This window comes from Natator depressus, chromosome 4 (genome assembly GCF_965152275.1).
Source record: "Natator depressus isolate rNatDep1 chromosome 4, rNatDep2.hap1, whole genome shotgun sequence".
Taxonomy (NCBI): Eukaryota; Metazoa; Chordata; order Testudines; family Cheloniidae; genus Natator; species Natator depressus.
This window is the reverse complement of record NC_134237.1, coordinates 27800789-27826146: the sequence shown is the minus strand read 5'-3', so window position 1 is coordinate 27826146 and position 25358 is coordinate 27800789. Positions and strand designations below refer to the sequence as shown.

General features: G+C 41.4%; 2 protein-coding genes across 2 annotated transcripts in view; one reads left to right on the top strand and one right to left on the bottom strand.

Moving 5' to 3' along the window:
* Window positions 1–6250: 6250 nt before the first annotated feature.
* LAMTOR3 (late endosomal/lysosomal adaptor, MAPK and MTOR activator 3) lies at window positions 6251–14780 on the top strand. Its single transcript, XM_074949979.1, has 7 exons — window positions 6251–6351; window positions 8550–8606; window positions 9530–9564; window positions 10409–10467; window positions 11446–11579; window positions 12698–12761; window positions 13898–14780. The coding sequence occupies exons 2-7, from the start codon at window positions 8598–8600 to the stop codon at window positions 13969–13971; spliced, it is 375 nt and encodes a 124-aa protein (XP_074806080.1). The 5' UTR covers window positions 6251–6351; window positions 8550–8597; the 3' UTR covers window positions 13972–14780.
* Window positions 14781–16059: 1279 nt separating this feature from the next.
* The window catches only part of DAPP1 (dual adaptor of phosphotyrosine and 3-phosphoinositides 1), a 45422-nt gene continuing 36123 nt past the window's right edge, over window positions 16060–25358 (bottom strand). Inside the window, exons 5-9 of the mRNA XM_074950670.1 lie at window positions 24656–24703; window positions 21647–21709; window positions 20318–20403; window positions 19562–19649; window positions 16060–17489 (exon numbers count right to left, since the gene is read on the bottom strand). Of these exons, the coding sequence (XP_074806771.1) occupies window positions 17439–17489; window positions 19562–19649; window positions 20318–20403; window positions 21647–21709; window positions 24656–24703 (336 nt within the window). The 3' untranslated portion in view covers window positions 16060–17438. The remainder of the gene's footprint in view (window positions 17490–19561; window positions 19650–20317; window positions 20404–21646; window positions 21710–24655; window positions 24704–25358) is intronic.

The window sequence follows — 25358 nt, the reverse complement described above, 5'->3', positions numbered from 1 at the left end:
ATGTAATACTTATATAGTATCATGCAGATCCATAGTCATATGATGCATGCACATGCAAATACTAATATATGCATATACCTATATATCTATAAAACTGCATTTACTGGAAATGGGCCTCAATGGGGAGGGGCAAGTAAGTCATGAACTATCTTGATAAGGTCTCTGAGCATTTCAGTCTTTCACCTTCTGCTGTTAACTTTGAGAGTAACATTGTTGTCATTGTTAAAAAAAATTTTTTTGAAACCATTTGCTTTTTGGGTATTAACCATCATAGCAGAAACATTTATAATCTTATGAAAATGGATAAACTTCCCACAATGCTTGATTATTGTTAATTGACAAATTTTCAATTTTGATCTTTCGGAATCTTCACCTTTTCCCTAACTGAGTCAGCCTACCACTTGAACTGTGTGGATTGTAATCCACTGACTAACCACGTAGTAAATTTAGGTTCATCATCATGAACCAACACAAGATTCCCTTTCGTCCATTAAATCTGCATGGAGATGCGTTTTTTTCCTCCACATAGTGGGACAGAGGAATGAATGAACACAGTGATCAGACCGTCCAGTTTTGGGCATTTAACAGAATAGATGGCTGCCTCTATATTTCTAATCCCATCAGTTTAGCTGAAGAAGGGGGCGGGGAGGGGGTGCGAACTGATAGGAGAAACTTGGAAAAGGAAAAAGAAACCCATCCTTTTAACTTTCATGCAGATCTAGTCTGTGTTTAAGGGGAAATAGGTAGAATGAGGCCTCTTGGTATAATCTTTTAGATGACTTTGTAATCTTGAAGGAAAGCTTCAGGTTTCAAGCTCCTTTTTCAGGTTGGTTACTCGCTATTAAAGATATGATTTTTTTCCAATATGTTTAAATAATTTCCCTTTTAAGCATGTTGAACAGAAACATAAATATTCCTTATATTAAGGGTTATGTGAAATGTAGTTTTTAAAGCTTCTTTGCATGTATAATTTCCCTGACAAATACATGATTCCTTTTCACTCAGTACCAAGGTTTGCTGGTCTTGGGACCACTAGACTTGTGAATCCTGTGTGTGCATGTGTTTAGAGGTGTATATATTTCTTTTCCAGCTAATACCTCAAACTTGTGTTAGTTTAATATTGTGCCACTGTAAGTTTGCACAGAGCAGAGCTTCCATTAGGAATTAAAATTATCCGTCCAATTTTGAGAGTTCTGGTGTCACTGATCTTTAAATGCTTTTTTTCCCTGCCACCCCCACCCCCTCAGTATGTGGGTAAGAATTCCCATTACAGCAGGGGTGGGCAAACTATTTGGCCCAAGGACCACATCTGGGTATGGAAACTGTATGGCAGACCATGAATGCTCATGAAATTGGGGGTGGAGTGCAGGAGGGGGTGAGGGCTCCGGCTGGGGATGCAGGCCAGAAATGAGGAGTTCAGGGTGTGGGATTGGGCTCCGGGCTGGGGTAGGGGGTTGGAGTGCAGGGGTGTGTGTGAGGGCTCCGGCTGGGGGTGCAGGCTCTGGGGTGAGGCTAGGGATGAGGGGTTGGGGGTGCAGGAGGGTGCTCCAGACTGGGGTTCAGAGGGCGGGAGGGGGATCAGGGCTGGGGCAGGGGTACAGGTGCCGAGTGGTACTTACCTCAAGCAGCTCCCAGAAGCAGTGGCATGTCCCCACTCCAGCTCCTATTCGGAAGCGCTGCCAGGCGGCTCTGCATGCTGCCCTGTCCACAGGCACCACCCCTGCAGCTCCCATTGGCTGTGGTTCTTGGCCAATGGGAGCTGCGGGGGCGGTATGTGGAGTCTCTTGGCTGCCCCTACGCGGTAGGAGCCAGAGCGGGGACATGCCACTGCTTCAGGGAGGTGCGCGGAGCGAGACAAGCCCCAGACCCCGCTCCCTGGCGGGAGCGCGAGAACCAGATTAAAACGTCTGGAGGTCTGGCTGCGGCCCCTGGGCTGTAGTTTGTCCACCCTGCATTACAGGGTCCATTTTTAGAAAATTATACCCTTTTGCTCTGCTCAGCAATCTGAAATCTGACAAGGTAAAAAGCATTTCTCAATGTGAATAAACTGAAATGTGGTTGGAAATGGCTTACATTTGAAATGACATTTCTGAACTTGCTGCTGGTACTGGCTGTTTTGCTCAGTTGTGACTGATATTTTACAAGTGTATGTTGGAGAATATAAAGTCCCTCACCTGCTTTAAAAATCTGAAGGAATTCTAAATGCTTGTTCTTTGGACTTTTAAAAAAACAGTGCGGGAGAGGTTATACAGTCTTTGCAAATCATGTTCAAGACACCTAATAAATTTAATAGAAGGCTTGCAAAAGAAATCCGGTGAAATGAAGGTAGTATCTTAACAAAGAAGATTTTATTTTATTTTGTCTAATTCGAAAGCATTTTCAAGATTTAAAGGTTAAGTTTTAAAAAAAGACTTGTCTGATTTATAATATTTAATGTAATATTAGACATATCAAAATAAAATTATTTTCAGTGTGAAAATGTGCAAAAATCTTACTTTTTTTTTACATGTTAAAGAAAACCCCAGGTTGACTAGTCATTCTAGTTCTGTTTTAAATTCAGTGGCTTGCATTTAAAAGGAACACCTATTTCATTGTATGCTCAGCTCATGTAGATACTGAGAACTAAGACTAGGAACATACTTTATCTTATAAAATCAGTTATTCCTTTTTAAGGCAAAGTGTTCTAGCTACTAAAATGTTGTCTAATCTTAAATTATTCTTAAATATTTTGAAAATACTGCTGAATTGTTTTATAAATTGACTTTTCGACACAGCCATTAATTACCAAAACGGAAGACTGCCTTCTTGCAGTAAACTATTTTTCATTTCCGCTGGGAAAAACTACTACTAATCATAAACAATATTCTGGCGCAACAAACTCCCTTTAACAAATTATTTAGAAGGTGAAAGTAGCAATATCGTACAGTCTATTAGTCTGTGGTTATTTTAAATGTAGTTGAGACATTGGGTGATACATGCAAACATTAAGAGCTCTGGACTTTGGCAGACCTGAAACAGGTTCTGTGATTTATATCTGCAACCCTAAGCTACTCACTTAAAGTGAAATCCATGCCCCACACTGCAGTCATTGGCAAAACCCCTATTGATTTTAATGGGGCCAAGATTACACCGTTAATCCTGCTCATAATTCTTTGGGTTTATGTATTTGTTACACATGTATCTGAAATCTTATGTCCATTTTTAATATTAATCTACTATGGTTATATACGTATGATGACTTTTTAAGGAACAAAATTCCTGTTCAAATTGAAAAGAAATTGAGTAGCAGAATTACAGGACATACACACACCTCTGGGTGTGAAGGTGGGAATCTGCCTCATCCCTTACAATGTATTAAAGCCAGGTGGAGATCTAATATAATTGCAGGTCTACAGCTTATATAATTAGATGGCACATAAACTGCCTTATATAAAAAATGAGTAAATGGCAGTGTTAAAGGAAATAAGCTAGTCAGAAAAGTGGTGTAAAACTAAAATTCTTCATTTTGGGGGAGATTTTTTCAAAAGATGACTAGACATTTCATTCCTGGGAAGGAGCATATAAACGGCAAAAGTCTAAACTTGTCAAAATTGACATACTTGAACACACACCCCATTTGGATAATCTGCCTTCTAGAACTAAAAGAAGAAAATGATTTTTAAATCTTGGAGAGAAATTCCTAAAATGATACTAAATGTCCACTCTTGTCCTGTTTAATTATATAAAAATCATCAAGTACAGCATTTAACTTCACTCTAATCACTGTTTTTAAAAATACAGCAATGTGACTTACTAGAACAAATGCTGCTGACCTCCTCTACATATACATAATGGCAAACACAGCAGGTCACTAATTTTTACTGAACTATATAATATAGTTGCTCAGTCCCACTGCAGGTGGAAACCCCTCCAACAGGAATAATGGATAAGACATTTGAAAATTGCCCTCTGAATGGCAACTGGCCTGTCACACCCTCCTGTTAGAGAATGTGAACACGATTTGGGATTGCCAGTTATTTTGCTGTTAAAGTACTATTTTTTTTCATGTTAGATATAAAATTTAGCATAGGTGACAGATTCGCATATAGTGTAATTCTAGCTGCATTCCAGCATAAAAGCTTAAACAATTTGTTCTCTTTGTTCTTTATCTCTTTTGTTCCTGAATTGATCGGTATCTCCCCTCAAGCGTCACCCATTTGCTAGGCACCGCTAAATATGTGTATTTGGCAGAATGTTCTTCCCTCTTTAGAATTTATTATGAGAAGAGATTGCCAAGATTTATCCCTAGTTAAACTGAATAGTTGTTGATACAATCCCTTCTTAATGGTTAAGACAACTCTTTCCATGATAAGAAAAGGAGGACTTGTGGCACCTTAGAGACGAACAAATTTATTTGAGCATAAGCTTTTGTGAGCTACAGCTCACTTCATCGGATGCATGTGCCAGATGAAGTGAGGTGTAGCTCACGAAAGCTTATGCTCAAATAAATTTGTTCATCTCTAAGGTGCCAGAAGTCCTCCTTTTCTTTTTGCGAATACAGACTAACACGGCTGCTACTCTGAAACCTTTGCATTGATGTAACACCTTTCACCCAGAAGGTCCCAAAGTATTTACAAAATATGTTATACGTTGTGCAAGTGAGATCACTTTGCCAATCTGTAACAAGATAATTCTCACATCAAATTTTGGAACTGTTCAACAGCGTACAGCAACAGTATACCATAATTTAGGACATGAAGTGACGATTATGTCACATGAAACCACTAGTGAAATTACAGCTGGGGTGCACATAACATGAATTGGGCCAGGAATTCAGGGTAATGCCCTCAACTCTTAAGAAACATACATGACCTTAAATAAGTAGCAGGACTTCCATTTTGCATTTCTTGCACAAGCCAGGATCTTCAGCAGCACATTGCCATCTTTCTGGGAAGAGAGTGACCTGCCATCTTACCACACCATTTTATGCAGCATCCCTTTCCTTCGAGGCCATTTGAGCACGGATTCAGCCCAACTATCTAGATTTATGAGAGCTGATCTGCTGGGTAGGATGTGCTTTTTCTTCTTAAGTCATTCTAACATGTATGGTGTAAATATACATAATTTATCCTGTATAACAATTAATTATGCGGAACATCATTTGCATAGATGCACAGGACTGCACCTCTAATTCATCCAGATCTTCAGTGTGCTGAGAGGAGATCCCCTTCCATTTCCACTGGCTGGTGTCTCAACTGTAAACCAGCTACCTAACTCCCCAAAGTCAGAAACCTTGGAAGAGCTGGGCTGCCCTAGCAGGAATGAAGGCAAACCACCTGCAAAGGAGGGGATTATTATACTTTTAAGATGACCTGTCATCACTTTACTTCACAGCTGAAAGGAACTTCAGAGGAAATGCAAATAATCTCTGAACTATCTTAGTCCCTGAAATGTCAAATGCTCTGAGATTCCACATTGCAAACTACTGCATCTGCTATCATCTGTTATATCTTCCTATTATTACACTGTTGTTTGCAGCGGTGTGGTAGCCCTAGTGGCCCCAAGATATCAGAGATACGAGGTGGGTGGAATACGCTGGTCTCTTCCACCAACCGCCCTTGGTGCAATAAAAGGTATTACCTCACCCAGCTTGTCTCCCTATTATTACAAACAGAAGTAACTGCTAAATCAGGCCGGTGTCACTAGGAGAAGGGCTGCCCCTAAACTGCATCGTGCATTAGGGTCGTTAATTGTGTGTGTGTGTTTCAGGGCTACTAAGTGTTACAAGGGGTGGTGGGGTGCGCACTGAACCCCCCCCCCGAACAATGGGGTGAGGGCAGGCGATTCACGGTCAGCCCAGGATTCCTGGGCCAGCAGCACCTGCTCACAGAGCCCCCTGAAAATCAGTGCTGAGGCTCGCCGCCCAGCACCCCGCCTCTGTGCCCGCGGGCAGGCGCCCGAGAGCACCAGCTCCACAACAGGGCGCGCGGCCCCGGGCGCGACCGCGAGCCCCGCTGGTCCCAGCGGGCTCCCGACGCCCAGTGCCGTCACATGACCTCACATTTGCTTTGGGGCGGAAGGAGGCAGAGACGCCGCCGTGGCTTCACCCTTCTCTTGTCCCCTCCCGCGTCCACTAGCGCAGCCCTTTCGCTGCGCTCACTGAGCAGGCGCAGACGGGTGGGCATGCTCATGAGCTGGCAACGAGACAGATCTGACGCTACACCGGAAGTGAGGACGGCGCGGGGGGGTGGCAGGGATCGTTTCTTGGGTGGGGAGTCATGTGATCGAGGGTGAAAGGGGAAGCGGCTGCTGTCAGCTGGGGTGTTTCTGTGAGGGATTCCGGCAGAAGCGGGCGGCCTGTTGGACCCTGGGGTAAGGGAAGGGGGCGGGGGGAGGGTGGACCCCACCCCACCCCACCCCACCCCAAGCAGAGGTTGTGTGTTGTGGTAATTGTTATTATAGGGCCTACTATATTAAGAACCCCCCGCCCCGTGCTGCGGGGTGTGGAGCGGGAGGGGTCCTGCGACCGGCCTCCTCTCCGCCCCCGCACCCTCCGCCCAGGGGCTGGGGGACTCGGAGCTCCGCGAGCCCCAGCGCCTTGGCAGGGCTGATGGGACAGTTTGGGGGGGCTGAGAGCCACAGAACCAGACTGTGACCCCTGGGTATGATGGAAACCGCTTCAAGTCAGGGGCTGCGGCCGTGCCCCGAGTTCCAGCTCCCACCCGCCTTGGGCCAGGGAGCAGCCGCGCCTGTCCTCGGCCGCCCCGTGCACAGCGGTGGGAGCCCTGTGGCCTGTCAGGTGCCAGGGCACAACCCAAGGAGGGGCCGGGGTTCTCGGCTGACCTGCCCTAGGAGCAGGTGCAATCTGCTCCCCTGCCGGCTGGCTTCCCTCCTGGAGCCAGGGAAAGGCGGGATTTGAGCGACACCCTCCACCCCTGCAGCAGCAAGGGAACCTAGACCAGCCGGGACAGGTGTTTGTCCAACCTGTTCTGAAAACCTGCCCTGGGGGCTTCCACAGCCTCCCTTGGAAAGCTGGTCCAGTTCTCAGCTATCCTTATCGCTAGGACGTTTTTCCTAGTATTTCACCTAAATCTCACTTGCTGCAGATTAGGCCCATTACTTCTTATCCTACTCTTAATTAGACACAGAGAACAAGTGATCTCTCGCCGTCTAACAGCCTTTTCCATATCTGATGACTGTTAGCTTCCCCCACTCAGTCTCTTCAGACTAAAGGTCCCCAGTGTTTTTAACCTTTTCTCATAGATCAGGTTTTTTAACCCTTTTGTCGTTTTCGTTGCTCTTCTTTGGACTCTCTCCATTTTGTTCACATATTTCCTAAAATGTGGTACCCAAAACTGGACCCAGTACTCCAGCGGAGGCCTCACCAGTGCAGAGTAGACTGAGCCAGTTACCACCCCTGTCTTGCGTCTAATGCTGACAGCAGTCTACACTAATTGAAACTGCCTTTGGAAGTTAGTCCATGCAGAGGGTGTTTCCAGGGGGAAGGTGACAAAGACACAGATGTCTGACTGCCTTCATGACCAAAGGAACAGGGTACCTAGGCAATTGAAGAGTCAGTGGGCAGGGTTTGCAACACTAACACTCCTGCTGCCTGGACATCCAGAAACAAACACAGATTTCGGATGGCAAGAACTCTGGGAGAACTCAATCCAAGGCACAGACAGTGCTTTCAGTTACTTCCTCTGCTGTGCTGGTATTACATCTCTCTTATCTGGATTGAGTTAAAGCTGACTGACTCATGTGGTTCAGTGATTATAGCAGAGGCTTGAAAGAGGTAGCTCTCAGAAAATATCTAGACTAACTTCTGCCTCGTGTTAGCCCATTGAAACATACAAACTTGCTGGCAGAGTGGCTGTCTGGCAGTTTTATTGTGGAGAGTATCCAGGAATAACATGTGTACCTACCTTCACCTTACACTCATTCCTCTCTTTAGTGCCCCATCAGCGAGGCCAGATCTACACTACAAACTTACATCGGTATAACTACGTTGCTCAAGGGTGTGAAAAATCCACATTCCTGAGTGATGCAGTTATACCAACCTAACCCTGGGTGTAGATAGTGCTGTGTCAAGAGCTTCTCCTGCCGACATAGCTGCTACCACTTCTCGCGGAGGTGGGTGAACTACGCGGACAGTAGAAGCACTACACCAGGACAGATCTACACAAGCACAACACCAAGTGTAGATCTGCCCTGAGATTCCCTCTACACAGTTTATGCAGCTTTTGACTCATGTTTCCTCCTGAGATGGGTGGGACAGTTGCAACAGGGCTGCTTGTGGGGGAAGGGCCTCTGGGAAAGGGCTTGTGTGTAGCTTGTGGTAAGTCAGTTTCTTTTAAGAGCAGTTTAATGCCAATAATTCACTCTGTTGGGCAGGGTAGCATGAGCTTTCTCCTCTTCACATTGGCACCAGAAGGAGCTGTGGGATGCTGGAAATTAATAGGGATGCTTCTCCCTCCTTCTTAATTTTGTGTGAGAGTAAGCAAAAGAGAGAGACAGAGGGAGGTCATAAAAGCTTAGGTGCATGACTAATGTTGACTCTTATTTTTCAGGAACTTTGACAGTACATCTGATTATTTTTTTCCCAAAAATTTCTAAACATGGCTGACGTAAGTATCTTGAAAAATATTTTCAAACAGAAATGTGTATTTCTTTGTAATTATATGGATTTGTTTGTTTGTTTTGTTTTGGGAGGTTTTGTTTCACTATTTGTGAAAGCTACCAAACAAGAAGAAACTATAGGCCCTGTGCCAAAAAACTTACTTTACAGCCCCAATCCTGTAAACTGATCCATATGGACACACCCTTATGAAGCCTCAGTCAGTTCAGTGGGACTACTGATGTCAGTAAAGTTATGCACGAGCAAAAGTATTTGCAGGACTAAGGCCTTAGAAGACTATAAATACTTGGAAAGGAGAAGAGGCCTGGCTTGATTGAGAATGACCTGATTATGCAAAAGGAGAGAGAATCTGCTCTTTGTTCAGTAACTTGTGATGTGGTGATATTTGGAAGACACTAAAACAAAGTTCACGTGTGTCTGGGATATGCATTTGTGGCAGCGATTGTGTTAAAATGTTCAAGCGCTATGTATTTAATGTGTTAACGTGAAACATTATATTTAAAACACTTGGGGAGGACAGAGAAATACAACAATATGCTTGCTGCCACTTCACTAAATGTATTGGATGCATTTTGGTTAGTTAACAAATACCTGTATGTACATTTTCAGAGCCACTGAAATGAGTGACAGAAGTAAAGGAACAAGTAATACAAGTACTATACATATGCAAATTCTGGAACTCGGACTATTTTTGTCTACAAGCACCGAAGGGGGGCGGGGAGGGAGTTGGTCAGAGTTATAATTCAAAATACTCCACACAATGCAATTTAAAAGAGGTGTTTTGTGGTAGAATGGAATAGGAATTTTTTAAATGACATGAATGGTTTCTACTGGGATAAAATTGTGAAAGTTTCATACATATGATTATTTTGAAAAATAAAGCCTATTTCATCCTCTTATTTTTCTTTATAGGAGCTGAAAAGGTTTCTGTACAAAAAATTACCAAGGTAACATCGCTATCATGCTACAGTGAAGTGTTCACTTTGCACTCTGTGCTGCTTCGCAATTAATGTATGTTAGTATTTACCTGGATTTTAGTAGCTCTACTGAAAGTAATCCAACAGACTGTCCATACTGTCTGAACACTTTTTTAAGTGTAGGTTCCTATACTCTGAATAATATTTATTTGGCTGCAAAAACCTATCTTTTGGTAACCCAGTTTAATATTAAAGAGACACTTATCTTGAAAATTATTCAACACTGTTATTTCTGAATGAGTTAAAAGTCAGTTCAGGTGGAAATAACTTAAACCTTTCCATCTGTCCACCCCAAAAGAAGTACAGTACTCTTCATTTCATTTTAAGGGAATAGTGTGTTTTTAAAAAAAAAAAAAAAAAAAGCTTCTGTTCCTGGAATAATTCTTCTCGAATTCAAACAACACTTTGTACTGGCTTTTTGAGGACTTGATTCATCTTGGTAACTTACAGTTTCTGGTAACTGCAAGTAGCTAGGCTAGGCCAGTCATTAGCAGCGCTAAATAGTCATGCTCTGGGACTGTGTGCAAATACAGTGACACCTGCACTAAGGACTACTTCCAATAGCAGTCCCCTTACTTAAGCTGAAGGACCTCCACGATTTCCAATTCCAGTTCTGTTTCTAGTACAAGTCTGTCTTTGGTCCGTTGGATGGTTGCATAACAAAAGCTAGTTTAATGGTGGGCACTCCTTGCACTATCACATCTCTCCTTGCTACTTCTGTTTTCACGGTGGTACGTATTTGCTGAATAAAAATGAATCTCGCTGCCAACATTTAAACATGGTAAAAACAACAGTTTTATTTTGTTTTCTCTAGTGTTGAAGGTCTTCATGCTATTTTAGTGTCAGACAGAGATGGTGTGCCTGTTATCAAAGGTAAATCGTAACATCTGATTGTACATCTACTGTATAATAATTGACATCTTTAATTGAAAGACAAAAAGTGGCTTCCTATTGGAGAGAGGGCTCTTCCTCCTGTCTGGCTTTTAGTTTACTGTAAATATTGGAGGTTGATCTAAGCATTAAGTCAGACATGCTCAAATTTGGGACATTTTAACAAGAGAAATTATCTCTTAAAGGGAGCCTCTATCTAGGTACATGCAGTGTGTTTAAAACCATAGTCTGTAGGCACCTTACCATGTCATCAGTGAAAAGAGTTGGAATCATGTAAGGAGTTTATATCTTAAAGCTGCTTTCAGATTGGTAGACAACACCAGGATTGGTTGAACAGAAGTCTTCCCCTAAGACTGATATGACCAAATGCTACCCACGGATAGATGCATCCCACCGCTCTCGACGTAATTCTGAATTTGTTTGCGTTGGGGTTGTGCTATCCTTCCCTTACTTTCCAGTAGTAGTATGAGACATCTAGTGCAACAGGCACAATGGTGTAAGTGCAGAATCTAAAGATTCAGGCATCTGCAGACGGTTTTTATGTCCCATCTCATTTAATGATGCTCAGTAGGAGTGGCATGTATGTGTGAATCTGAAGGCAGATAGATGGCGTAAGCATGATATGGGTGAAACGCAAATGGGTCTGGCGTGCTACTGCAGGTGACACAATAAAACAAAACAGCATCTGCACAGATCATGGCACAACAAACAAGCATGTAGAAAATAAGCCATCCTCAGAACGTTAGGAAAGCTGGCTGCTGAAGTGGTGATAAAGATATACAGAGTAAAACATTTACATGCATCTTCCAAAGCACATCAGTAGGCATTCATTATTGAGGGAAGGTGGGAAGCAGGGAGGGGCGGTTTGATATGTATGAGATCTGATCTAGTTTACTGTTGCCTCATATGCAGGATGCCTGACCCATATCATATAGGAATGTGAAATATGTTTTGTTCCAGTTGCCAATGATAATGCTCCAGAGCATGCGCTTAGACCTGGTTTCTTGTCCACCTTTGCACTTGCAACAGACCAGGGCAGCAAACTAGGGCTTTCAAAAAACAAGAGTATCATCTGTTACTACAACACATACCAGGTAAGGGTGTATTGGCCAGAGCTAGTCCTCTGTGACTTTTTTTTTTAACTATGCTGGCTTTCCACTGGGGATTGATTATATTTAAATGTGTATTTTATTTTCTAAAATATGTAAGAGCTGGTTATGCCGAATTTTTGCAATATTCATTGAAATTAGCTTTTGTTTTCCAGCATCAATAATGAGTTACTGGTTCAGGGCAGTACTTGAAGTTCACTGTGTTCTCCAGCAGATGGTGCCTGTTGCAAATCTCTAATATCTACCATTCTAAATTTGTGTTTATTGCTGATCATTTAAAAATATTTCTCTTGAAGAACAAAATGCTCATATTTATATATATGTGATCAGTGATACTACTGAACAAGCTGGGGCTTCTGTCCACTTTAAACTGTGTAACCGTTAAATCCTGCTTCAGTAATAGTGTCTGGGCAAGGACATTTACATAAAAGAATTCACAGTTTATAAACTTGGTGTTGTTTTTCATGTGCCTACTGAAATCCATCACCTTTCAACAGATTCACACTCCTGCTCAGTTCACAGTGGATTGATGAGCAGAATTTACAGAGGGGCGTTCGGCTTTTGTCATTTCTTTGCATTAGCTGTTTAGACTTGCTGCATTCAGCTTTGTTTGATGGAAAGTAAATGTAAAAAAGTAGCTGTTTGCCCCTGACCTGACAGCATTGGCCTGACATTCTTCTGACCCTAATACTGTATGTTCAGCATTTCTGAATTCTTCATGAATATCTGGGCAATAATATCTCCTTCCCTCGAATAGTTTTTTTTTTTTATCATGTAACAAGAGGGAGGAAATAACATACACACTATGCTACAGCTTTTAAAATTGGTTAGATTTCACAATGTGTAACATACCGTACATACCTGTGAGACAGCAATCCCATTTTGTGGCTCTCTCTGCTAGCACCTTTGAACGCTGAGTCTTTAAAACCTGTACATAAAACCCAGTCCTTATTCCGATTGATAACTTAAATTGATGGGACCAGTTGCATGAGTAAGGACTGCAGGATTAGGGAATGAGTATAGGAGATGTCACACTGTTTTTCTGACAAGCAGTATATTGATGGTTTTTGTGTCTGAGGAACTTTTGTTTTTATGTTTTTAAGGTGGTCCAGTTCAATCGGTTACCGTTGGTAGTAAGTTTCATTGCTAGCAGCAATGCCAACACCGGTACGTTCTCATTATCAGTAATTTCCGAAACTGTTATGACTAGAGTGATATGTTTTCAATAAGACTTAAAATAATTCATTTGAAAAAATATGAGTTCCATAAGCTTAGGTCAGTATTCATTACAAAACTGCATATTAGCTTGTCACCAGCATGGAATCTGATAAAAAGGGTGTCATGATTGATTGGAAAAAAGTAAGTCCCACAGGGGGCTAATATTTGAAACTTTTGAAAATAGCAGTTTGGCAAATTTTTCAAAAATGCTATCATCTTTCTTCAAAGCAATTCATTTTCCTGCCTGTTCTAATAATGCATTACCTTAAACAGGATGTGAACCTCACTTATTTGGAAAATGCACTGGTAATGACCCCACAATACAAACAGTTGACAATCTTTCTTCTCCCTCAGTGCCCACAAAAAGCAAACCAAACATGAAAACAAAAACTAACAAAAACCTCTACGTTATTCCATCCTCCTCCAGGCTTCAGTGTCTAGTCTTCACTTTTGTCTGTTAGATGCTAAGGTCTGCAGGGAAAGTACTGTCTTGTCTTACGTCTTGAACAGCTTCATACATTAGTGCTTAATACTTTTTGCTAGTGATGATACAGATGACATAAAAAAGATTCTGCAAGCCAGATTTTGCCCTCTGTTGACCCGTGCAACACCTTGTCTCAAAATTATGCCCTTCAGTTATGCAGGACTCTGAGTTTGACACTCCAATACGTCCTTCTGGCTCTCTGCTTGTTCCAGAGGAAATCCTCTCTTGTGGCGTCATTCTTCTGACTTTCCAACATACACATTCTCCCAGTACTCCCTAGAGCCTGCATGGTGTGGAAGCAATGCTGCAGGTGCCAGAGGAAGACTGTGCTTGCATTGGGGACTTTCCTGCCCCGTTTTGCTCTGATTTGATTCTTATTTGCTTCGAAGAGGAAGAGACCAGAGGGCACTTAATTACAGTGGCAATTGCTGGTCGCCGCTGTGACTAGCTCTCATATGCTGCTTCCTTGCAGCATGAGACGCTGAAGTGAAATCAGTTTAGTTTTAATAAACACTTTCATTATTATTGACTACTTTGGAGAGAGGCTTAATGGATACTGTGTGTAGTGTAACTATTTTGTATCTCTTCTTTATTGTTACAGGATTGATCGTCAGCTTAGAGAAGGAGCTTGCTCCCTTGTTTGAAGAGTTGAGGCAGGTTGTAGAGGTTTCTTAACCTGATGATGTCATCAAAGTGCGGCATCTCTTCGCTACCCAGTGGGACATAAAGATTCAATAATTCTCAGCCCACAAAATAACAAATGTTTGAGAGGAAATATCACTTCCCCGTATTGTACTCAGTAAGATTAAACTTGTACATAGTGCTGAATCGGAAATGAGATACTAGTGTGTTGTAGACAGACTCTTTCGCCACGTGTCTTGTATTGTGCAGTACTGGAGAGACCACCAAATGGCTCCAGTGGAGCCCTTACTAAGGATCAGGTTTACCAGAGTTGACCAGTATCCGCATACTGTCGGTCCAGATAAGTGGCCCGCAGCTGCCTTGCTGTACAGGGAATGAAGCATTGAGTAGGGTTTACCTAACTCTGACTAGCCACCACTACATAGTGGGGAAGTAGAATTAATTTTCATTGTCCTGTAATGAATGCTTCATTGCTTGTGCTAGGAAAAAGAGAACATATGCTGGCAGTCCTAGCTGTACAATCAATAACTATCCCATGGTGGTTTTTTGGTGATGCGTTGGTAAAGGAATACTACTAATCTGAATGTGAGCTTCCTTGGTACAGGAGAAGGATGCTGCTATTTCTATATAAGTTACAGCTTCAAGCGTTTTCCTTATTACTGGGTACAAGTGCCCAATCGGTGTTGCACTTTCTTGTATTTCTTTTGTACAGTGTAGGTGTGATACCCATGATTGTCTTTTGTTCTGGTGTTTGTGGCTATGTTAGTGGTAACACTTGACCTGCTCATTTATGTATAGGTTTTCCTAAGTAAATGTCTAAATAAAACAGTATTTTTTAAAAATCTTGTAGCCTGATCCATTTTTATAACTGTCCTAAAATATTGCTGGTAAACCTACTTTTCCATGCAGATAACGGTCTCCCTTGTTGCTTTGTAAATGTACAACAACTTGGAGAATTTATGGGCTAAATAATAACCTGTGTAGATCTCGTCTGGGTCTCATCATTTTTGAATTTCTACATTTTTATAAAAACTCGCATCATTTGCTGTCAACTGTTGACCTCTAGACGTTGGTTTTCTAGAAGTGAAAACACTTGGGGGCCATATAATGCCTTTTTTTAGAGCAAAACTTCAGAGTTTGGTGTGGAATTTCTGATTTAAAATAGATAGCACGGATTTCCCTTGGTAACCGTTACTAAAATTCCACCTCAAAATTGAGGGTGGGCTGTGGGGATGCTTTCTGCCTCCAACAACAACAACAAATCCCATCTTACCAGTTCAACCTTGGATCCCTCAGCCCGCTGCCTCTTCAGTGACCTGAGAAGGAAAAGATCGGCTTTACAGCATATTTCCAAGGTGAACACATTTGGGTTCTAGTCTATGGGATTGTGAATTCTTCAGTTGAAGAATCTTTACAGAGACTGCCTTGCCAGCTGTCTCTTCCACTTAAATCAAGGGGCTCCAGCGTGTGCTGATTGTAACTGCCGAAGTATCCCATGCAAGAGGCAGTTTTTCAGATAATCTCATCCCAAAACATCTGCATTTTTAATACATTAAGGCAAACACTTCAAATTCCATCTAGAAACTAATCAGCCAGTGTAGACCCCTGATCAACCAGTGTAACAGCCTGTCTGTGTGAAGCTCCATTTGAAAAGCAGCAAGCTGTATTCTAACCGGGCTTCAGTTTGCGATTGTTTGTTTGAGCGAGGGAGTGTGTACTACGTCTTGTTTCCAGTATTCTGTAACCGGCCAGTTCCCATGGGAAGAAGCTCTGATTGTGAGATGATTTGACCTCACATAGGATTTTCCATCCATTAGTAGAGAGGCATGACTATTGTTAGCTTACCAACAGGGTTGTACCGGATATTTCTATTGTATTGCAGTTATCTTATTTCTTTGGGAGGAAAACGGAGATGCAAATCATTACTTTATAAAACTTTGTTGCGTATGAACACCATTCTGCTAAATTCCTTGACTGCAGGCATCACAATCTACGTTTTAAAAGAGTACCTTTTTAATAGTATGGTGAAACCGTATTTACTCAAGACATATTAAAATATTTAGTCTATACAAAATTCATCAAATACTGTGAACATCTGAGTTAAAACAAAATACTATTCCTGTAATTACAACTCTGAATTCTTCCTCTATCATAATGGAGTCTCTTCTTTTTCCAGGCTTAGCTGCCTTTTCTATGTGAAGAGAGGCAGCTATGGAAAATTAAACTGGTTGGTGTGCTTTTTTTAAAAAATGCCACAGCAGTTTATATGGCAGGAGAACATAACATGGCCTTGTCTAATGTAAAACATTTTTGAGCAGGTACAATTCAAGCTAATTTGATATTTAAAAACAAATTCATGATCTCTTCTTTCTTTGTCCAGAGAGCTGCCAAATGCTTTACAATTGATTTCCAGAATATAACTTGTCTTATCCCCTCGCCCCTCTCCCCTAAAACACACGAACCTAATCAACTAAAATTAATAGCTTCTGCCTGTAAACTCTCAATACTAAGCAAGGAAAAGATCATTACAAGCAGATGCGGCTAGCAGAAATGCGTAAAATTTAATGATCATCTTCATGTGGGCAAGTGACGGGCACTTGACTCTGCTAGAATTCCACTAAAAAGCTCTTGGCCCAATGGGGACCAAGTGCTTTGCTGGCTGTACAGCATTCTGTCCTCATTCCCTGGGTGCCTATGGCTACTCCTTCATGGGTGTACTGGGAATGGAGACGCTGGGGTCCAACTGCCCTGTGCCCTTATCACCCCAATGTATAAATAAGGATGCTCTCAATATTGTACATGTCTGTAACATACATTCTATTTAACAGAAAGAGAGAGCAGCAATCTACACACTTGCAACTACCACTGCCAAAATGTAGCACCAGACCAGACGCTAATATCTTTAATCAAAACCAAATATTATTCATCACCCACTTTGACACTGGACTTTAAAAATATTAAGTTTATATTTTCCATGTAATAGGGACTCACATTAATTACAAAAATACACTCTAGTCAGTTTCACAATGAAAAAAATCCACTCTGGAGACATAATTTTCCTCTAGGATTTAAACCCTTAAAACACAATGCAAAACAAATATTTAAGGTTTCCAGAAAAAAAGCTGATTTCAAATGAGTGGGCTAACCCCTGCAGAACAGCTGTTGCTAGTAGTTAGTTATGCATTTATTACAGAAGCTCAATGAAGCTAACTGAGAGTGCTTTACTATGATGCCGAAAGTTTCAAATACTGAACACTTTTGTGATGCATAAGTGAACCGAATAGGAACATGTGAGTGGGTAGGGAACCAGCATTGTTAGGATGCAACAGTTTTCACTGATAACACTTCACATTCTGAAAGTGTCCCTTTAGCATTAATCTTATATATGCAAGTACATAGATGTACACTGTAGGTAACGCATGTGCTGACACCGCTCTCGTGTGAAGTGACACTCAATGCTGAAGGCTGACTCTCGCTGACTAAATTATTTAGAGGCATAACTACAGAGGAGAGGTGGCATCACGCTGGTCCTGTTGTTTTCTTATTTGTGACTGAAACAAAAGACAATCTATTACTTATTCATATATGTGGCGAGTTAAAAAGAAATATCAAAGAAAATAAAAATTGGGCAGGGATAAAATACTAGCTGCTGATTTTTGAGCAAGTTAGATTTATAACACGTTGCCCTGTCTTCTTGACTCCCACCTGATCTCCCAACGTATGCTGTCTGTGTGGGCCTGTATTATCTACAGTCTAGGTAAAAAATTCCCTTGGGGCACAGGCCATGTCTCTTTCTGTGTTCTGTACAAGACTATGAACACAGAAGGCACTCCAGACAACAGTACTGTAGAATATGCACATACAAAATGCTTAACCAGTTTTGTGTGTGCATCTCTTAATGCAATGATCTTAAACTGTAGATCAAGTCTAGTTAGTCGTCCCTGTTGGGGATTTACAGACATGCAGGGGAATTCCAACAAACAAGATCCTGGGAAAAAACCTAACATGCCCTTCCTGTATGGCAGATGCACTTTTAAAGGGACTATGCTGTATATATTCCTTAATATCTTATTATTAATCATGTTTATTACAATAGTGCCTAGGGACCGACCAAGAACAGTGAGCCACATTGTACCAGGCACTGCATAAAAAGAATAGCAGACAGGTCCTGCACCAAAGAGTTTACAGTCTAAATAGGCAAGATAGAAAAAGGATAGCAGAGAGATCAATGTGGTGGTGACAAATGTCATGTTATGTCCTTACCATTATGGAATGTATACAGGGGTGAAAGTAAAATTGAACTCTTACCGGTACGGGGAGCTGGATCCGGGCCCCCTAGAAGGGGCGGGGCCTCGGGCAGGAGGGGCAGGGCTGGGGGTCAGCATCCCCCAGCCAGCCCATCCGCTCTGCCTGGCCCGCGCCACCCAGGGCTCCAGCAGCGATTTAAAGGGCCCGGGTTAGGGCTAGGGGCAGCTGCTCCTTTTGCTCCCTCCCCTCCCATCAGCGGCCCAGGGGAGGGGGGTGTCAAAAGGGGCAACGATGTTAAAGCGCTGCCCCAGCAGCACTTTAAATAGGGTTCTTTGCCGTGGCAGCGCTTTAAAGTCAGCTGTACAGGCCGGTACTGGCGGACGCTTTTTCCCAGAACGCCGTACCAGCTTACTTTTACCCCTAAATGTATACCTCATAAAAAGCAGTCTTATTCACTTTATAGGCCTCGCAAAGTTCATATGTACAGATTTCATAATGTGTGATACATGTAGTGAAATAGACTCCAAGCATGCAACTCACTGAAGTCAATAGAAGTTGCATGCTAATCTTTGAAGGTTCAGACTGGCTCACTGAAATTTTAACTGAGCGGGAGCAATACTTTCTCAATTTGTTCACAGCATCGCCAACCCTAGCCAGTCAAAAATCATCATGAGTTGGGTCCCTAAAATCATCAATTTAAAAAAATATATAAGAACGTGGGTTCTTTTTATGTTCCTTCTAATTTTTGGAGCCTTTAGGTTTCATGTTTTCAAGCTTTTCTCTGCTACCATGATGGCTAGAAAGTCACTTTTCCTTCCCATGAAAACAGAATTTCACTTAACAACATGATGCCAGGTGTTTAAGAAAAATACCAAGAATCATGAGATTAATGATAAAACCACGAGAGTTGACAACACTCTGTTGGAGATTACTGTTTAATGTATTTTATATACGCACTCAGAGCCCATTTGACTGGAGCATTTTTACAAATAAAAAAATTGCTAAGTGTACATATGGATGGCGTACACACATTAGGAAGGAGAATACCTCATTGTGCAGAGAATCTCAAACCAACTCCACAATGAGATTTCTGTAGCATTGAAAATAAATCCATAATTTAAGAATTGAAAAAGAAAAATATCTAGGATGACAACTTGTTCTACGGTCATTCAAAATGGAGAAGACTATATAGTTTCAACAAGGGCATGGCAATGTAATCATAGCTGGATTAATGCATTGCTATGGTAAATACATCTATCTGTTAGACATGTAAATACAGGAAAGAGCCAACAAATGCTTGTCTGATCTTTTGGTGTGCTAAATCCTAGGGATTAGCCTTCTGCCCACACTGCCATTTAACACACCATTTCCTTACCAATTTCCATCGCAGTATCTTAATCCACTCATCAGCTTCTATGCCAGTCTTTGCACACAGGTAATATGTCCTTAGCGGGAATACTAAACTGTAAAGAAAACATAATCTACATCTATTCCAATAATCAGTATTTCCTCCCACAGCGGTGCTTCCTCCCACATTGGCACCGACCAGTTTTTGTTCAGACTTCAGGTGCTGGAGTGATGCTACATTTGTGTGGCTAATGTCTCAGGTCCTACCTACAGTCCGGTTTCAGTTGTTTAGCCAGAACTATTTTTCAATCCAGTTCTTGAGAGTGAGAGTCTTGTTAATACATTGTGCCTGGCCAGTATTGACAAATGAATTGTGTTTTGCAGAATTGTGCTGGGGTTGGCTTTAGTGCACACGCCGCAAAAATAACCAGGGTTAAATTCACTGGTGGTGGTCTCACCTCAGTATGAGTTGCAGCTGCCTACCCTGGGGCTGAATTTAGTTTTCTGAGTGGAAGTGGGAATCAATAATGAATGAACCCCATAGCTCAAGCAAGAGTACTATCTCCAGCATTGACTCTTACAGAGCTATGTGGAACTGATCAAGGGAGCTGGTTGAGATACATGGATACAATAAAGAGTGGGAGAGACTCTATAATGCTCACCCATTATCATCAGGTATCTGTCAGGAGTGGCTGGCAATAGCAAATCAATGTTTCCTGAGTATATTATGGCTTTCGGAAAAGCTAGGCAAAAGAATCAAGGGTTAATTTGGACTGCAACTTACCAGAAACAGTTTACTCGTTCCTGTGAGTAATCAAATTGCACTGCTGAGCATTCCGTTAAGTCTAGTACCCGAATTGGTTCTGTGGACTTCAAAATAACATATTTTAAAAATGAGAGTGTGTGAAACTGGAAGAAAGACAGTAGCTGACCTCACTCCCAAGGTTTCACTTTCTTTCCATGCACTAACGGTGACAAGGGGCCAGATTCTGCTCTCAGTTATGTTGGAGTAGTAAACGCAGAGTAATGCAGTGGAGTTCTATCCAAATTTACAGCGATATATCTGAGAGCAGAATTTGGATGAATACAAGGAACAGGAAAATACCTTTAAATTTAGAGTTGGGCGGATGACAGCATGGTACTGCCAGCTGGAAGAGAATAGGTTTGGGGCACACTTACAAGGATATAGCTGACTAATGACTCTGCCACCAAAATAGCAAGGCTTTTCATATAGCTTCCCACTAAAGTGGGACTTCTGGTGAAAAGGGTATGCTGGTGGCTATATATCCCATGATGGCAGGAAAAGAGTTATCCACGCTGTTACATCTGGGGCAAAGTAATGTAAAACAGAGCAACAGAGAGTAAATGCTTGGAAAGCAGGAATACCAAAAGGGGAGAAAAGGCATTGTGTAACTCAGAATAATGGGGTGAAACTGAGGAAAGGAAAATAAACCCTGAATATCAGGAAAAATATCCCATTAATAATTCAGTGAGGTTCTGGAACAGCATCCTCAAGTGAAAGTGTTCAGTGATAACTCAGTGATTAAGGGCTTGTAAAAGATCTGCTTTATTCTGTGTCTGGTTGCAACTGGCTGTACATAAGAACAAGAACTTCACAGCCTGCTGCCCAGGCTCTCTCTCAGAAACTCAGCCCTTGAAGGTACAGTCCCCAATACCACTTCTGCCCTTTAAACAAGATTAAACAAAGCAATTTAGAATATACTGTAAAGAACAGCTTTGTATTGGGTTATGGCCAAGACGTTAAACATCTGCTAGGCTATAATATTTATAATTATTCTCTAAAGTCAATGATAAAACTACTATTGACTTCACCGGGAGCAAGATCAACCTGTCATCACCTGGCATGTGATGGCTAAAAACATGCATGAGTTCCACAAGTGGAACCATGGCATCTGTGAAAAACGTGAGGTCAGGGGAGCATGGCACTGCAGGGATTTAAATACTGGAATTGATGTCGATTGTATTCAGCCTGAGAAATGCTAGGGCACCTACAACTCCCACTGAATTCCAAAGGATTTGAATGCTCTCAGGATCAGGCCCTATTTGAGATCTGATCATTTTAAACCATGTCAAATTACAATTTGCTACTCACCGTCTGGTCTTTGAAATATTTAAGTTCATTCCTATGCAGTGTAAACCACCTCATTTTCCAATTCTGAGAAATCAAGAAAGAAAGCAAATGGTCTGAGAATTTTAAAACAAAGTAAAAAAAATACAGCAGTCAAAATCAAGCAACCTTTTTCTTGAAACCATTTTGTTTCTTAAAGATGCGAGGCTCTATGTTTAATCAGAAGAACACTTTCCTTTAACAGGAAGTGTCCTTTACTAAACTAGACTGGCATCCAAAAAGATAATATAGATATTATATAAAATAAAATGGGAATTAGATGCATTAAAATGAAGACCTTGACTATGAAAGGCCTAAGATTGGTGATAATATTAATCACTACCATACACTTTCTGCCTACGGATCACAAAGTTCTTTACAAAGAAGAATAAGTTTTATCACCATTTTACAGATGGGAAAATTGAGGTTCAGAGAGGTTAGATGACTTGCCCATGACTGCTGGCCTGAAAAGGCACAGTATCTGCCTCTCAGATCAAAGTTCCTAGGAAAGCCCAGACCTTGAGACTTCGTCACAGATTGCCTGGTACTGATAGACGTTAGGGTCCAGATTGGTATATTATATTAAGGGATCTGCTATTGTGAGGTTCTCTGAACAGCCTCAATGATGGAAGATGAGGGTGCTCAGCACCTTACATGAGTAGGACTGAAGTCATGAGATACAGAGGATCAGACTGATAGAGAGCTTTTAAACAATCAATGAAACAAATGTGTATATATTACAGTATTTAACGTCAAACCAATTAAATGGACCTTTGAGCAACTGACTGACAGAAAGAGATCAAAGACATAAGAATGGCCATACTGGGTCAGACCAATGGTCCGTCTAGCTCAGTATGCTGTCTCTGACAGTGGCCTGTGCCAGATGCTTCAACAGGAGTGATCAGAACAGGGCAATTTATCAAGTGATCCATTCCTCATCATCCAACCCATGCTTCTAGCAGTCAGAGGCTTAGGGACACCCAGAGGAGGGGGTTGCATCCCTGACCATCTTGGCTAGGGACCTATCCTCCATGAACTTTTCTAATTCTTTTTTGAACGCAGTTATACTTTTGGCCTTCACAACATCCCCTGGTGATGAGTTCCACAGGTTGATAGTGCATTGTGTGAAGAAGTACTTCCTTAGGTTTGTTTTAAACCATGGCCTATTGATTTCATTGTGTGACCCCTGGTGTGTGTGTTATGTAAAGGGGTAGATAACACATCCTTATTAATTGTCTCCACACTATTCCTGATTTTACTGACCAGTATCACATCCCCCCTCAGTCGTCTCTTTTCCAAACTGAACAGTCCCAGTCTTTTTAATCTCTCCTCAGATGGAAATTATTCCACACACCTAATCATTTTTGTTGCCCTTCACTGTACTTTTTCCAGTTCTAACATATCTTTTTGAGCAGATATGTCCAGAACTTTTTTGAGCGGATATGTCCGGAAGTGCAGTGTTCAAGGTCTGGGCTTATCATGGCTTTATATAGTAGCATTATGATATGTTCGATCTTTTTATTTATTTCTTTCCTAATAGTTCCGAACATTCTATTAGCTTTTTTGACTGCCACTGTACATTGAGCAGATGTTTTCAGAGAACTATCCACAATGAAGCCAACATCTCTTTCTTGAATGGTAACAGCTAATTGAGACCCCATCATTTTATATGTATGGTAGGGATTATGTTTTCCAATGCGCATTACTTTCAGCTTATCAACATTGCATTTCATCTGCCATTTTCTTACCCACTCATCTAGTTTTGTGAGATCCCTTTGTAACTCTTCAGAGTCTGCTTAACTATCCTGAGTAATTTTGTATCATCTGCAAACTTTCCCACCTCACTATTTACCCTCTTTTTCCAGATCATTTACGAATATGTAGAACAGCACTTGTCCCAATACAGATCCTTGGTGGACCCTGCTGTTTACCTCTTTCCATTGTTAAAACTGACCTTTTATTCCTAGCCTTCTTTTAACCAGTTACTGAGCCATGAGAGGACCTTCCCTCTTATCCCATGACTATTTAGTTTGCTTAAGAGCCTTTGGTGAGGGACCTTGTCAAAGTTTTTCTGAAAGTCCAAGTACACTATATCCACTGGATCACCCTTGTTCACATGTTTGTTGACCCCCCTCAAAGAAATCTAATAGATTGGTGAGGCATGATTTCCCTTTACAAAAGCCATGTTGACTCTTCCCCAACATATCACGTTCATCTATGCGTCTGCTAATCACTATCGTTTCAACCAATTTGCCTGGTATTTTTCAGGTTTACTGGCCTGTAACTGCCAAGATGACTTCTGGAGCCTTTTTAAAGAAATTTTTGTCACATTAGTTATCCGCCAATCATCAGCTACAGAGGCTGAATTAAGCAATAGGGTACATACCACAGTTAGTAGTTCTGCAATTTCATATCTGAGTCCCTTCAGAACTCTTGGGTGAGTATCATCTGGTCCAGGAGACTTATTACTGTTTAATTTACCAATCTGTTCGAAAACCTCCTCTATTTACACTTCTATATGGGTGAGTTCCTCAGATTTGTCTTCTAAAAAGAATGGCTCAGATGTAGATATCTCCCACACATCCTCTTCAGTGAAGACCAATGCAAAGAATTCATTTAGCTTCTCCGCAACGGCCTTGTCTTTTTTGCGTGTTCCTTTAGCACCTCAATTGCCCAGTGGCCCCACCAATTGTTTGCCAGGCATCCTGCTCCTGATGTACTTAAAACAAAATTTGCTGTTAATTTTTGTGTCATTTGCTAGCTGCTCTTCATATTCTTTTTTGATCTGCCTAATTATACTTTTACACTTCACTTGCCAGAGTTTGTTTCTATTTTTCTCGGTAATGATTTATTTCTCATTTCACTATATATAGGATATTAAACCACAGAGATGCTAAGTTAAACCTGGGATTTTCTCTTCCTCCTCAATTTTCATTTCTTTCTATGGGCATGGGATGGAAGAGAGGAGTATGAAAGCTCTGAAGTTTTTCTTACCTTTACTATTTTGCCTTGTTTTATCAAGTATCCTTCTTTTGTACCAAGCTGCAAAGAAAGAAGGAAAGACTCAGCTGTGTTTATATTTTGTTCCTTTTTATTATGAGCAAAACAAAATCAAACTATAGCTCATTCTTCTCCAGATACCTCCCACAACCATTCATCTTATCCTTATGCTCGTGCAGCTTCTGTACTGTCCCCACAGTGTGGGTCAAATTCCCCCAAACGTCATTCCATTGACTTCAAAGGAGTGGTACCCTCTTACACCAGGGGGTAATTGTGAATATGAGTAGGCCAGAATCTATTCACAGAGTTCTCCAAGTATATAATGACCCATATTCTGTAAAATATACTCAGCAATTAAGTCATTTTACTTCATTTACCTAGATGCCACATGTCATAATACTTAAGTACTGTAATAGATCTTACCAGCCAATGGGATTATCCATGTAAACTGTTCTGGAAACATTAAAAAAACCCAAAGAACTGGGACAGATTTTAATTTGCTTTGGTTAAGTATTCTCTATATGTGACAAAAGCCCTTCCAACTAAAGATGAGCAGAGTATGAACAGAACATAGCATAACACAAAGCATGCGCTAGGGAATTTTTGATCCAGTTAGGCAAAAACACGCATTTGACAACAGTCGGAATGTTGGATGCACAATTTTGGCCTTGATTTTCAAAAATGATTAATGATGTGG

Coding starts and splice junctions, on each gene's coding strand:
- LAMTOR3 (XM_074949979.1), top strand. Junction 9,565..10,408: donor CTGTACAAAAAATTACCAAG/GTAACATCGCTA, acceptor TGTTTTCTCTAG/TGTTGAAGGTCTTCATGCTA. Junction 10,468..11,445: donor TGGTGTGCCTGTTATCAAAG/GTAAATCGTAAC, acceptor GTTTTGTTCCAG/TTGCCAATGATAATGCTCCA.